Source organism: Mesocricetus auratus, unplaced genomic scaffold, assembly GCF_017639785.1.
Source record: "Mesocricetus auratus isolate SY011 unplaced genomic scaffold, BCM_Maur_2.0 Super-Scaffold_100008, whole genome shotgun sequence".
Taxonomy (NCBI): domain Eukaryota; kingdom Metazoa; phylum Chordata; class Mammalia; order Rodentia; family Cricetidae; genus Mesocricetus; species Mesocricetus auratus.
This window is the reverse complement of record NW_024429192.1, coordinates 56,043,905-56,059,560: the sequence shown is the minus strand read 5'-3', so window position 1 is coordinate 56,059,560 and position 15,656 is coordinate 56,043,905. Positions and strand designations below refer to the sequence as shown.

At 40.8% G+C, this 15,656-nt stretch overlaps 1 protein-coding gene across 1 annotated transcript in view; it reads left to right on the top strand.

The window, feature by feature from the left end:
• The first annotated feature begins 11,075 nt into the window (after positions 1–11,075).
• Positions 11,076–15,656, top strand: part of Hacd2 (3-hydroxyacyl-CoA dehydratase 2) — an 88,444-nt gene continuing 83,863 nt past the window's right edge. The window contains exons 1-2 of the mRNA XM_005071527.4: positions 11,076–11,297; positions 13,792–13,909. Coding sequence (XP_005071584.1) covers positions 11,143–11,297; positions 13,792–13,909 — 273 coding nt within the window. The 5' untranslated portion in view covers positions 11,076–11,142. The remainder of the gene's footprint in view (positions 11,298–13,791; positions 13,910–15,656) is intronic.

Below are 15,656 nucleotides of genomic sequence, written 5' to 3'. Positions count from 1 at the left end.
TCAGTGTTGACTTTGGAGTCAACCCTGTCACCACTCCTCCTTTCCTCTAAGGTTTTAGAGAAACTAGATCTCCGACTAAATGAGATTCTAAATGGTGACTGTCTTTGTGGTTAACCAGGTAGCCAAAACATACCATTGTGGTTGACCAGGTAGTCCAAAAGACACCATTTTAGACTTCTCCTGATAACCAGGTGGGAAGTGACACCAAGGTCACTTCCTAGCTTCCTGGGTAACTGCCTATCCCAAAGTACAGAATTCCTCTCCCTCCCCCTCCTCAGTCAACAGGCAAAGAAAACTAAACAGGAACAAGAACTGTCTGTGCTCTGCCAAAAGGAAGACGGAGCAGCCCAAGCTGCCTTTCATTTCAGTAACTGCACAATCTCGTGTTCCAAGCAAAGGCAAGGTCCAATGACTCTCCCAGATTTTTTTTTTTTTGGTTTTTCAAGACAGGGTTTCTCTGTAGCTTTGAAGGCTGTCCTGGAACTAGCTCTTGTAGACCAGGCTGATCCTGAACTCACCAAGATCCACCTTCCTCTGTCTCCCGAGTGCTGGGATTAAAGGCGTGTGCCACCAAGCCCAGCTACTCTCCCAGATCTTAAGTAATTATGTTGCTCAATTCTGTTTCCCTTGGACAGGCAGGAACCAGATATGCTGAATTTTATGTTCCCTGTGGTCCACATTTTTATCAGGGCCAGCTTCCCATACTTCCTATTTGGAGTGTGTGTCCATAAAGACCCTCCCGTGTAGACAAACAGTGCCTTCCCCAGCTCCTCCATCTGTAGCGTTTGGACATAAGATCTTCCAGTCAGTTGATACTACTTAAGGCCTTGACACTGGGCTAACACAGAGAACCAAATGTACCAGAGTCCAGTTCCAGTAGGGTTCTGTGTTGCAGGATGGATGTGTGAAGTCATCAAAGAATGAAGAGTCTGACCACTAGTTGTCTTTCAAACTAATGGCCCTGACTAGCTCAGGCCGTCTATTTATACAAGTTCTAATACATTCAAGGATGGGTGGTTTTAAATCATTTCTCTTAAATATTTTCTGAGAATCATTAACATTTTAGTTTCTCTTCTTCTTTCCCACTCTCCTGACATCATTGACCTTTACCTCAGATTATTATAATGCAAGCCAACTGTTTATATCTAGGTACATCTTTATTCATATTGTGCCCTAGCCAGCATTGAACATGTGGTTACAAAATAAGAGATTTAATGCCTCTGATTAGTTCTTAACAGCATGAAATCAGCTGAGTGTACTGTCAGGCCTAGGATATCATTTTCAGATGTATACCAGTTTCTAAGTAACCTACATGTCTCCTTTATTATGTGAATTACAATTATAATGATATTCTTTATAGGTTTTCAAAATAGTAATGATTAATATACCTAACTCTTTAACTGTTGGGACTAAATTTCAGTTTTTCCTGGCAATTTCTGTATGTACTTTCCTTTTAAGGGAACTAAAAGTGTTATCGATATTTTGGCATTATAAAAATATCTGAGTGTTCATGGCCTGGAGCCAGAGAACTGTCTAACTTTTCATATCCTATATCCTTTCCTTATATGTTCCTATAAGTTTTCAATATTATCTTTTAAGAGACCATTTTCCAAATTCTTAAGTTCTTTGGAATATATTTATTTCTTTTTAGTATCGAATAAGCAATAATCATTAACCTTAGTGAGTTCCTCCTGCTTCCTCAGGATGACTTTAAAGGCAGCCAGGGGTGACTGGAGAAACTGGTTTCTTTAACAGAGAAATTTAATTTTTTGTAGAGGCTTTTATTTCCAGTAAACTCAGGCATAATCATGATTAGCAAAGCAAAACTTAAGGTTACCATAAGAATAAGCGTAGCGAAAGTTAGAGAAGCCTAAAGCCCATGAGCTCCCTAGGATCAGGGCAGAAGTTTGCAATTTCCATAGGACCTTGCCAAATAGATGGTATTCTCCAAAGGGCATTGCTGTCTAAGAAGTTCCATATACAAAACATTTATGCACCATTCCCAGGGGTGACAGTATGGCTTCCACCACAAATTGGCAGTATAAGATCTTCCCAGGGGTGGCAAGAGAAGCAGTAAGGGCAGCATCCAATGTCCAGTGGTACCTGTGCCAGTGACAGAAATTTGGACACTAACCACATTCTTCCTGTGTATTGATCTGGTCTCTATGGCTGCTTCATTTCCCACGGTTCCTATCCATGTCCATACCTCATTGTTCGGCTTTTCCGTCAACTTTATGAACTAGCAAATGTCTTTTCAAATAGCCTTTCTCTCTAACCAGAGTTATCCTCCATTGTTTAGAAACCTGAGAACCTGTTTAGAAGCATAGAATTACAACTTCCATGCAGAAACTTGACCTTTTGGGGGAAGGTAAAAATATGAGGAAAGGGGTTATCTGCTTTGTTCATAGTCTTACCATCTCTGTGTAGTACACAGTCAAAATGATGACCACATGATACAAAACACAAGGTAAGTTGGAGAAGTCTATGTATAGTGTGATTTCAAGTATGTCATACCTGTAGTTTGACTGTCATTGTAACAGTGCTAAGAGGTAAGATCTTGGGAGCTGGAGAAATGGTTCAGTGATTAAGACGGTGTATCTCACTCAGCCAAGCAGTGGCACACATCTTTAATCCTAGCACTCAAGAGGGAAGCAGAGGCAACTGGATCTCTGTGATCCTAGTCTACAGAGTGAGTTTCAGGACAGCCAGGACTACACAAAGATCCTTTCTTGAAAAACAAAACAAAAGACTTATATACTCCTCTTGCAGAACATCGGAGTTAGGTTTCCAGCACCCATGTTGGGCAGTTCACATTGCCTGTAACTCAACCTCTAGCAGATCTAACGCTTGCGAAACTTGCAGTCTCCTATACATACCACATACATACATGCATACATACATACATACATACATACACATATGCATACATATATACACACACATACATACACACACATACATACACACATACATACATACATAGATACACACATACATACATATACACATAATTTTTTAAATGAGACAAGGCATTTAGAAGGTGATTAGGTCACAAAGGCTCTTCTTAATGAATTGATGGGTTGGTTATTATGAGAATGGTTTTTCTGTAAGTTGGGCCCCTTCCTCCTCTACTTTTCTCTGTTTCACATGTACTTGCTTATCCTTCTACCATGTTGTGCAGCAGGAAATTTCTCATCAGGTGCAGCCCCTCAGTATTGGAATCCCTGACTCCAGATGTATGAGCAATATAAACTTCTATTTTCTATAATTTACTCTTCTTTTGTGGTTCTGGGCATCAAATCCATGGCCTTGCCTATGATAGGTCAGTGTGTTATTATCACTAAAGCACATCCCTAGTCCAAGTTGGTATATTGAAAGACTCAGTATGGTAGAGATGATAATGTGTAATGCTAATAAAAATCATCAGGTTTTTATTGTTTGTTTGTTTTTGTGGAACTTGATAAATAGATTAAACTTTATATGGAAATATAAAGGTCCAAAAATTATCAAGGCACTGGGATATGTAAAGATTTATTATAAAATTTAGTAATCAAAACAGTGTGGTATTGGCACAGTAATGACAAGAGAAATATGGGACAGAATAGAGAGCCCAGAAACAGACCCATATTATACTTAGGTATGAGATAGATGACGTAGGGAAAACATGAGCTTTTTAATAAACATTGCTGGGACAGTTGGGTATCTGTATGGGAAAAAAAAATCACAGACTACCTGAGACTGAGCAACTTATAAAGAATTAAGATGTATTTCTTTTTTCAGATTTTATTATTATGTTTAATTTTGTATTCTTATGTGTCACTGTGTGGGTATATGCCCATGAGTATAGGTGCCTGTGAAGGCCAGAGTCATTGCACCCCTTGGAGGTGAGGTTATAGGGTATGAGATGCCCAGAATGTGTGTTAGGAACCTAACTCAGGTCCTCCGCAAGAGCAGTGCTCACTCTTAACTGCTGATCATCCAGCCCCAAGATGTATTTCTTACAGTTCTGGAGGCTGAGAAGATCAAGGTTGTGAGACCTGCATCTGAAGAGGGCATTCTTGCTTTATCATCCTATTGCAGAAAGTGGGAGGGCCAGAGCGCCCACTCAAAAGAGGTGGGGTGGGGGGAATCCTCTCACTAGGAACATATTCTCATAGGCCTCTTGTGAGATGATGGTGCTGACCCCTGAGTCTTCACAGCTCTGCCACCTCATGAGACATCCATCTCACCAGTGTTATACTGGGAATTAAATTTCTAGTGCAGGAAAATGGGGCACATTCACACTATAGGACATATCTCACAAAAATCATTGTCAGACTTCAACGTGGAAATAACATTTAGAACTTATAGAAACTGTATAGGAGAGTAACTTTACCAGCTCGAACATAAGAGAATTTTAAGACTAGATATCAAAGTTACCAACCAGGAATGGAAAGATTAATACATTTTCAGTAACAACAGTTTTGTTAATTAAAAGATAAAACAAGCAAAAAAGCCCAACAAGGTAGAGAAGATACTTGCTACATGTAAAATAAAAGGTTAGTCTCCTAAAGACGTGGAAATCCCTTTAAATAAGAATACTGAAATACTGAAAGCATGCGCAAGACTTGGGAAAGTGGGGCTGGGGAGATGGCTCTGTGTGTGCTGTAAAAGCGGGAGGACCTAAGTTCAAATATCCAACATCCACATAAAAGCCAGGAATGGTTTGTGTACGTTTCAAGGGTCTACAGTGCAGAGGTTTCCCTACAGAGGATTTTTATGGGTCTGTGCTAGGAACCAGCTAGCATATGAATTACTTAGGGCCCGTTTAAGGATCTTAGAGGTCCAACTTCCTCTGGTAATCATGGCTCCCAGGCCTTAGTTCCCCAGCCTCACTGATATTAACAATTGTCCTCAGACTGATCCTGACTTTTTCTTCTCCTGGCTGAATTATTCTAGCACTAGCTAACCTTTCTTTAGTACTACAAGCTCTCACCCCACGTTCATCCTCCATCTTGACTATATCTCTTACTGTCCAGAAATGGTTTAAAAGGAATACTTGTCAGCTGGGCGTTGGTGGCGCACGCCTTTAATCCCAGCACTCGGGAGGCAGAGGCAGGCGGATCTCTGTGAGTTCGAGGCCAGGCTGGACCGACAGCCTCCAAAACAGAGAAACCCTGTCTTGTAAAACCAAAAAAAAAAAAAAAAAAAAAAAAAAGAATACTTGTCATTTTTCCAATCTTTAGGGTTTCGATTTTCTGGTGATAAAATAATGGAGGCATAATAATGTATCCCTCCTAAACGTATCCATTTCCATTTCCCCACACTATGGTGTTCTAATGTAATCATGAAAATCATTATGAGAGACAAACTAAGAGATGAAAATCAGAGAACAGTAACAGCTGAAGTAGAGATATGCTAGCATTAGAAGCTGCAACAGGCAAGAAATGGGTTCTCTTATGGAACCTCCAGAAGGAACAATCCTTGCTGACACTTTAGTCCGTCCCCCTCCTTCTCCCCCCCCCCACACCACATTAATAATTTTGTGCTTGTGACCTTCAGAACATTAAGGGAGTAAGTTGTGCTGTTTGACCCACTAAATGTGTAATAATCTGTTACAAAGGCCATAGAAAGTAGTATATGAAGTACATTTTTCTTTTAGGATAATACTTATAATAACTATTTAAACTTATAGTATTTTGTTATCATGTCTTAGTTCAAATTTAAATTCCCCAGTCTAGTACTCAAAACACGGCTTACCCTGGTTAGCTTTCTGTAGACACACTGCTTACCCTTCAACTCTTCTCACTACCTTCTTATAACACTCCATCACCCTTTTATCGCTATGTCCAGTATCTCGTCCACAAGCTTTTCATGACTTATCTTTCCTCACAGTAATAACTGCCTTCTAGTCCTCAACATATTTACATAGATCTCCCAAATGTGCTTATATCTGTTGTTCTTTCATGTAGCGCCAGACATAGTGCTTCAAGATGTAATGCTTTCCCTGCAGAATTTATATGTCATATTGGCCCAGGCCTCCTTGATATCATCCCACTTCTCTTTTTGAAGAAGGAACATTTACTCTGTACCATTTTATAGTGGAAGTACATAACTTTTAAATCTTATTTTATAAGTGTTTTTATAGATGTATTAAATATAATAGGTTTAAAAGACATTAAGTGATAATTTGATGTACATATTAGAAAAGAAAGTAAATTAGGTACAAGACTTTGGACTCTTCAAGAAAGAATAGATGATGGAGTATTTTCTCAGAATTTGTCATATGTTTATGTACTTATTGCCATGTATATATTTAGTTGTATATAGTTATTTTCTTATTGTACATAGTTTTTCTTATATTGGTTATAACTTTTATATTTTTAGACAAAAAAGGGGGATATGTGGTGATATCTTGTACAAATAAAGCCTGTCTGGGGGTTAGAGTACGGAGCTTGCCACTAGCTAACCATAGAAGTCTGGAGGTCTGTACAAACAGGCAGGAAGTGACAGAGCTGGGTAGTAACAGTACATAAGCAAGAACAAACAGGATATTGCTCTCTTCTCTGCAGAGATGCTTAGGAGGTAAGGTGTGCTGTGGCTTATTCCTTCTCTCTCATCTATCAGAATTTTCCTCTATATCTGACTCAAGCCTCTTATTATCTAAACCAATTTAGGAAACCTTTTACAGATTATAGTCAAGAGTTTTCCTTGAGTCCCATAAGAGACTTTGGAATTTTGGACAATGTGTTAAGACTTTGGGACTCTTACAGTTAGACTAAACATAATTTATACCACGATGTGGTGCATAACCATGAATCTATGGGCATCAAGAAAAGAATGTTATGGTTTTAGTTTGAAATGTCTCCTGCTTAGGTTTAATGTTTTTGGGGGTTGTAGAGCTTTTAGGAGGTATGGTCTAGAAGTTAAAGAAGGTTTCTAGAGGTGGGTCTTTGAAGGTTATGGTCCTGCCTTTAGTTCCAGAGTCACACTGCTTCCTAGTCCTTTGTTAGATGAGAAGTTTTTACTTTATGCTCTCACTACCATGAAACCTGTCATATATTCCCCACCATTGTGGACTAAGGCCTTCTGTAACTGGGGGCCAAAAGAAATCTTTCCTCATAGAGTTGTGTTAGGTGTTTTGTCACAACATAAAGACAACTAATCTAACCATGTCTGTTTGCTTTTTTTTTTCTATTAACAGTATCTCTACACACAGAAGAGAGGATATTTACCACAATTTTCAGGACTGTATCATATTTAGTAATCCAAGCAAAACCACACACACTATCTAAGCATATATAAGTCAATTTCACAGCAGAGCCATGGTCATAGTTCTAAGTTTTCAAGTAATTACTTTGATTATTAAAACCAAGATCAAACCAGACTAAATCATCTTGACAGGCTGGTGTGTTGGGCAACAAAAGAGAAACATACAAGGAACTCAAATGAGCTCCCAACAACAACCTTCTAAACCTTGAAGTATAGTGGGAGAGTGAATCCACACAAACAAGTGTGAAATTGCTGTGGTACATATCATGAGAAGTATGTAGACACCACAGCTGGGAGAGTAATTCATTCCAGAAATTCGAGGAAACTTCCCTTGAGAATGTTACTGAACAATTTAGCTATGAAGACAGGGACCAAGGCTTTTCTAGGTAGATGGACTAGCATGAGAGAAGTCATTTTGGCTAAAAGGAAGCTTGCTTACTAGAGGAACCAAGATAAAGAGCCATGGCTAGGCAGAGCAGGTGGGAAGTGGGACTTTAGCAGGCATTAAACAAAAAATGCTTTTGCAAAAAAGCTCTAGCTCCCTAAATGGGCCACAAGGTAACTAGAAACAGGATAAAACTCCAGCATGTCTACCTTCATTTTTAAACAAATATGTCTCCTTTACTTTGGATCAGTTATCTGCTTCATTTTGCTCATAGGTAGATTAATTAATCAAAAATTGTCTGCCTAAAACATGCTGTGGCGGTTTTAATAAGAATGCCTCCCCTGTTCATATATTTGGATGCTTAGTCACCAGGTAGTGATGTTATTTAAAAGGATTAGAAGGATTAGGAGGTGGTGTGTCACTGGGGGTGACCTTTTAAGTTTCAAAAGCCCATGCCAAGCCCAGAGTCTCTCTCTCTCTCTCTCTCTCTCTCTCTCTCTCTCTCTCTCTCTCTCTCTCTCTCTCTCTCTCTGTCTGTCTGTCTGTCTGTCTGTCTACCTCTGCCATGGACCAGGATGTAGTTCTCTGTTATTGTTCCAGTGCCATGCAATCAAGCCCCTATTAAATACTTTCTTCCATTGCTTTGGTCATGGTGTCTCTTCACTGCAATAGGATAGTTACTAAGATACTACCTATTCTGATACCCTTTAAAACTGAAGACACAACAATAATGGTAACTGAGCTATTTTACTGTCAGCTGTTTACATCAGCATGTTCCAGAAACCATTATAGTACCTGAAGGTCTCCAGTCATTGTCCTAATACTGTAGTCACTGTGGATCCAGGGACAGCAGAGCCTTGCAGACAGACCATCCTACCATGAGAGTACCCTCAACTGGGAACAATCTTCTCATAGGAACCAGCTTGTCTTCTCAATAGATTTGATTCTTCCTCCTACTTTACAGAGCTAGAAATGTGGCAATGATCAACCTAATCCCACACTGGCCAAGACTACTCAGCCGTGAATATTTCTTGCCCCACTTCTTCTTCTGTTTATACCTAAGGCTTGTGTCAGTGTTCCAAAAATGAACTTGGAATCACTTCACCCACGGATCTGTACTTCCTAATGTAGTCACACTGGTTAAATCTCTTTTCTCTGCTCTTCATAATTACTCATCATTATCGTGTGTGTATTGGCATGGGTGGCTGTGAACAGAATGTTGGCACTTGGATCCAGGGCTTATTACCTAAGGCTTCAGCAACAAGACCAAAGGGACAAGTGGATAATAAACAAACTATTCAGATTATTGAAGGTCACATTGAACTTCTTACACTGTATCTAAACTGCCATTAAAAACCATTTAAATGCCACAAGGGAATAGGATGAGAGAAGTAGTAGTGTGAACAAATTTGTACTTGGAAAAGATCACCTATACTTTGCAGAAGTTATGACTACAAGAAGATATGCTGAGTTTTAAGTTGATTTCCAATTTTATGCATTTGTGCCTCCTACTTCCCCATTAAGTATATTATATTGGAAAGAGACTCAATTAAATGAATGAGAGAAGATTTTAGGTGAATGACTATTCTGCAAATAGTTCACTTCTTTATGAGAAAGAGGGAAAGGTTTAGTTGTACTTTATATCTGCCTTTTCTTAAAAAAAGATTTATTTATCTATCTATCTATTTATTTATTTTAGGAGTGTTTTACCATCATGTATGTATATGGACCAGGTGTGTTCCTGGTGCTTTTGGAGGTCAGATAATGGCAATGGATTCCTTGAAACTAGAGTTAGGGATGGCTCTGAACCACCATGTGTATGCTGAAAACCAAACTTGTTCCCTTCTCTCTGATTTGTTCTTTAAGGAAACCAAGAAAAACAAGGCCACAGAATGTCTTACCATCTTGGAGAACAGTAGGGGATGAGAATTCAACAACTCCTCAGTTTCTACCTCTCAGTTTTTGGGGGTCTCGTGATTTTAAATCCTATAATCATCCTGATGCTCTCAAATCTCTCTCTCTCTCTCTCTCTCTCTCTCTCTCTCTCTCTCTCTCTCTCTCTCTCTCTCTCTCTCTCTCTCTCCATCTTTCTGTCTAGCCTTCTGGTCTTCCTGAACCTCAGAATCTAAATTTAATTGTCTAGTCAACATTTCCACTTGGACTTCTAAAAAGAATTTCAAACTGAACATAAAAGTCCTGACTTCTGCCTTCAAAATCACTTTTTTTTAACAGTTTGTTCTTTCAAGCTGTCCCAATGTCTCTTTTACCTTCCATTAAAATGTAATGCTCTGTCTAAACATTTTATGAACTGTAATAAATACTTTGAAAATTCAGTGTTCATCACTTCACTATCATCATGACCTGGGTTATTGTAATAGTTTTCTAATTGATACCACTTTTCACCAACTTATGAATTTTTCTTCATGTCTAGCTCCTTCTGTGAAATCTCCGGGAGACTGAAGACTTTCTGTCTTTTTCCATTAATGTTATAAACTCTAATACAACCTTGTAGATGCTCCATAAATACTTCTTGGAATCAATACATATTTTATTACATTACGTAAATAGTAACTATTTAAGGAGATGCTTGGGTGCATGAACACAGATATCAAGGTAATTTGAGGAAGAAACTCCTAGAAAAAGAAGTGACTGGGGTCAGCAGATAAAAGCAGTTTCCAGAAGTTGTTTCTGTTTTAACTCAGTAGGAGAGTTTCCCACCTAGCCAAGACCATGTGAGTATAAACAACTCTTTACATCTCACATGGTCTTCAACTAATCACCAAAACACCTTAAATCCTCAATCATAAAAATCAGGCCTATGAATGGAGATGAACTGCCTAACTCTTAGCGACTGCTGGGAATCTTCACTGTACAGTCCAGGTTAACTAAAAATCAAAAGACAAGGAAGAACCTGTTGAAGGCTGGTTCCCCAATTTGGCTACAGTTAGAAAAAAAAAAAGCTGCGTGTTGCAAAAATTCTAGTTCCTTCTGCTCTCTTGACAGGATAGAAACTTAATTGAACTCAATCGCCCTAATCTAAAATGACAACTTCTTGGGCAATTGTGTATAGGGATGAAGACATTGCACCTGGCAGAAGATTACAGGGATTGGGACACATCCTTTGGATCCAGCAGGAAGAGATGGTGTAAGACAGAGAATGGCAAGAGACAAATTATCCACCTATGCGTAAGACCAGGCCTGGAACGTGAGGCCCAGATTCACATTAACCTAGTCAAACATGGTGTTGGACTCCGCCACGGCCAGCGAGCCTTAAGTGGGAAAGGAATTATCCCCATCCAACATGGCGGTATTTACCGAGACGAGACCACCGGCGGCAGCGCCTAGAGCGACTTTGCCCTCATCCAAGATGGCGGCCCCGTGGGCGCTGTCCCGGCCCCGCCCCGCGTAGCGGCCCCGCCTCTTCTTGGCCCCTCCCTCCGCCCCCTCGCAGTCCCCAGCCGGGTCTGAGGTGCACGCGCGAGGAAAGCGGGCTGCAGGCGCTTGACATGGCGGCAGTGGCGGCGACTGCGGCGACCAAGGGAAATGGGGGCGGCAGTGGCCGAGCCGGGGCCGGCGAAGGCGGCGGCACGCGGAAGAAGAAGGGCCCCGGGCCTGTGGCCACGGCGTACCTGGTCATCTACAATGTGGTGATGACGGCCGGGTGAGGCTGGGCGCGGGGAGGCGGGGAGCGAGCTCTGCGGCCGGGCGGCCAAGTGTGGGAACCCGCACCCGGGGCCGCCGCGGGGCGCCGTGCGGGCTCGGCGGAGCGCGGGGAAGGCTGGCCCCGGGCTGCCTGGGCAGGGCCTCGCCAGGACGGGCGGGCGAGCGGGCTGGCCACAGGTGCGGTGCGGGTCGGGGCGGAGCGGAGCGGAGGGGAGGCCAGCCCGGGAGGCCGGTCACGAGCAGCGGCGTGGAAGCAGAGCTGGCTGCGGAGACCATTCATTTCAGCGGTGGTTTTCAAAACCCGGGCAGAGCTTTCATCTCCGAGGGAGAGGGAACGCGTTCAAAGTTTTTGGCCAGCCACCCGAGTCGGAGCTGTCTGACCGACTGTCGGATATAGGCTTCCTAGATAGGACTGGGGCAAGTTGAGGTTGGGAGAGTATCGACCCTCAAAATGGTTTTACCCGGTTTCAGTCTGTACCTTAATTGCAGGGTTTTAGTTCTAGTTCTCACACAACTTGCCGTGTGACTTTGAAAGAATCTGCTGCTTTCTCTGGGTCTCTCCCTTTTTTTTTTTTTTTTTTTTCCCTAGGTTAGGTGGAATTGCGTTTGGTGAATCCAGTTTCGCAATTCGGTGGTTTTGGTGAGGTGGATCACAATATAATTTGTTAAGAAATTTCTAAGCTGTAAAACACATTTTCTTGCTTTCCCTTTCTTTGCTTTTTTAGGACTAGAGCTGTTTATGTAGTCTTGCTTGGCCCGGAACTTGGGATCCTCCTGTCTCGGTCTTCTGACTGTTGGGATTAGGGGCCGCTCCACCACTCCAGACTCCCTAGCCTTCTTTATTTACTGGTCCTGGCTTTGAACCTAGGGCCTCCTCACGCTTGCACACATTCTACTCCCTACCCCTGTAGCTATTTTTCCCCATCTATTTTTTAGGGAAAGCTTTCAAATATACAGAAAAGAATTAAGGACTATATATTGAAAATCCAGCTTTAATTGCCTTCTAGAGTAGGAAATGCATTGACAAATTTTAAGATATACACCAAGACATACATACAGGGCTGATCCACTCAGGTCACCTTCCTTGAACCAGCTAATTTTGTATATCCTTCAAATGCTGATATTAGTACATGCTAATTATACTTACTGTAGATTTATAGTTAATATGTTGCTTTTGAATGAAAAAATAGGCTGGGAAAATGGTAGGCTTATTGCTAGTAATATAAATGGGAGGTGTTGAAACAGGCTCAGGCGGGGCATGGTGGATCACTGAGTTCAAGGCCATCCTGATTTACAGAGTGAGTTCCAGGACAGCTTCATTTGGAATTTAAAAGGAAATCCCAGGACCAGATTGTAGAGAGAAGTCTTTTCCTTGCCAGCCGCTTTGGTTTTTCCCCACCAGTCGCCTGGGCTCTGCCCTGTTGTAGTCCCCAAATAACACACAAGATGCTATATTAATTATGAAGCTGTTGGCCTTGCTTGTTTCTTACTGGCTAGCTTTGATTTAAGTATTTATCTCATAAGTGTTAATCTAAGTATTTCTCTTACCGGAGAAAAGTTCTGAACTTCTTACCCCTATGGCAGCTGACATCTTGACTCCCTGTGTTTCTCCTACCCAGAGTCCTCCTGGACTCCTAGTCCCATCTATCTTGCTTCCCTATTGGCCAACAGTGCTTTATTGACATATACACAGGACTTCCCCATCACCAGATATTTATTTTTGAGAAGGAAAATGGAGCAGAAAGGTAATATTCACAACTGTATGTTCCTTGGCTTTCTTGTTTCACGTTTTTCTAATCAATAAGCCTATTGATCTCTTGTCTCATTTGGTTTTGGGAAACTTAAAACTGTTCTTTTTCAAAGGCAAATTTTTATTCATATTCTGTAGGTGATTTAGATAAGAAGGATTATATATGGAGACACTTGTGAAAATAGTTAAAATATTTTCCAGGCTTACTATTATTATTAAAGACCCTTTAACAACACAAACCAGTAGACACCTAACACTTTGTTCCCCCTTCGACTTTCTGGGATCTGATTTAACTGCACAAAGACCATATTAGGTTATTCCATTTTTATTAGTCTTGTTCTCAGCAGATATATTTACTGAAGAACCAAGTTCCAGATGAGTGAGGTGCCGCTGTGTAATTTTATTTTAACGGGATGCTGTAGGTGGTGTAACACTTATTTATGGTACAGCTTGGCCTTTGGGAGCTATTGTCGGCGAGTCCACCACTTTCATACCACACTTGAAATAATCCACTTGCAAAGAAGGAAGGTTTGTTTGGTGCACAGTTTTGGAGGTCCTGTCCTACAGCTGAAGGGTTTCTCTGTATTGTTTTGGAGTCTGTCCTGGAACTTGCTCTGTAGACTAGGATGGCCTGGAACTCACAGAGATCAGCCTGCCTCTGCCTCCTGAGTGCTGGGATCAAAGGTGTGTGCCAACAACACCCGGCTCCAACTTACTTATTGCACTTTCTCTGTTTCACTAGGTGGCTGGTGATAGCAGTTGGACTTGTGAGAGCATACCTGGCTAAGGGCAGCTACCACAGTCTTTATTATTCAATAGAGAAGCCTTTGAAATTTTTCCAAACAGGAGCCTTACTGGAGGTATGTTTGAGATTTTTGTCACTAATTTTAAATGTTACAAAGTAGAAAACATGCTGTTATTATGATAAAACATATTGAAATTGCCTTGTTGGATTTGCTTTAAATCTGGAAATTTTGTTTTATGAAATTGATGCCTCAAATGTCTTTGAAATTCCAAAAAAAAAAAATTAAAATTCCATGAGTTGCTTGGACTATATTTTCCTATCCAGATGTTATAGGAAATCAAGTGATGCAAGCTTGTGTTAGGATTTTGAAAAATTCTAGGAATGCCCTAGTGAAGTGCTGACAAACTTATACTTTCAGGGCCCATATAACTGGGATTGTTGTAACAGGAATGAATGGTGAGTGTCATTGGTGGTTATAGTATGTTAGTAATAGATTGGAAACACAGCAGAACTTGCCCAGATACATCCAAATCTAAAATAATTAACAAAGGCTTTGAAGAATGGTAGAGATTCTCAGTGAGACTAATGGTTCTGGGCTTGTCTTGATCCTCTTTGCTGAATCAGTGTAGTTCAGGTTAAGAGTATAATTGGATTTTTTAGTTATGTTTGACAGAAAAAAATACAGCTCAAAGAATTTTAAGAATAAAGGAATCTTGTGGTCTAAAGCTGATAAAGATACAAAGTTATGGGCTGGAAGGATGGTCCAGAAATTAAGAGCCCTAGCTGCTCTCTCAGAAGACCTGGGTTTGATCCCCAGCACCCACATGGTGGATCACAACTATCTGTAACTCCAGTTCTAGGAAATCTGACACCCTCTTCACCCCTGAGGGCACCAGGAATATACGTGTGAAAACATTCATAAAAATAAATTAGTAAAATAATGTTCTAAAAAGATAAAAGGTTAACTGTCAAGATGAAAGGAACCAGCTCAGGACTGAGAACCAGTGATTTGACATTAAAACTGTTTCTCTTAGGCTCTACTATTGTAGACATCCTTTAGGTGGTGGGAGGGATTCTGTTTTCCTGGGGATCTGTATCAGGCTTAGTTCTAGGAAGGATTCTGGTTGGCCCTGTTTGTACCAGTTTGATCAGCAGGCTTAGAGCACGTGCCTGTTCTTCTGGCCAAGAGACTATAGATTTTGGTAGTGGAAAGAGGGGCTGAGGTTATTTAGGGTCCTACAAAATCAAAAGGTACATACATAGTTGTAGTGAAAAAAAAACCTTTGAGTAGTATAGAAGACATGATGCTCAGTTTATTTCCCTCATTCTCCAGGGCAAAACCAGCATGACATTTGTGTCTCAGTGGCAATTTAAAACCCAAACTAGGGAATAATGTTTAAGATCTCCAGTTCTCACCCTCATTCTTAAAAATGGAAAGGTGTACCTTTTGTTTCTGCTTTTTTTCTCCACTCTTGGGCCTATCATGGATGCTGTGGCAACTTGGGCATCCCCTGAGCACCTATGCTAGCTGTGCTGCCTTGACCAGCTCAGCCTGGGATTGGTCTTTTATCCCTTGTCCACCTTTTTGATTTGGAAAACAATTAGGCTAAAGCTGGTTTCTAGTTTCTTCCTGTTCAAATAATATGAATCCAAGAAAACCAACAGATTCTTGTAGCAGGCTTTCTTGAACTGCCAGCCCCCAAATCATGACATAGAAACTTATTATTAATTATTAATGCTTGGCCTTAGCTTTGGCTTGTTTCTAGCTAGCTTTTTTTTCTTTTGACTTAAATTTACCCATTTCTATTAATCTACATGCTGCCCCAAGGCTCATTTACCTCCCCCCCTTTTTAAATTTAAAT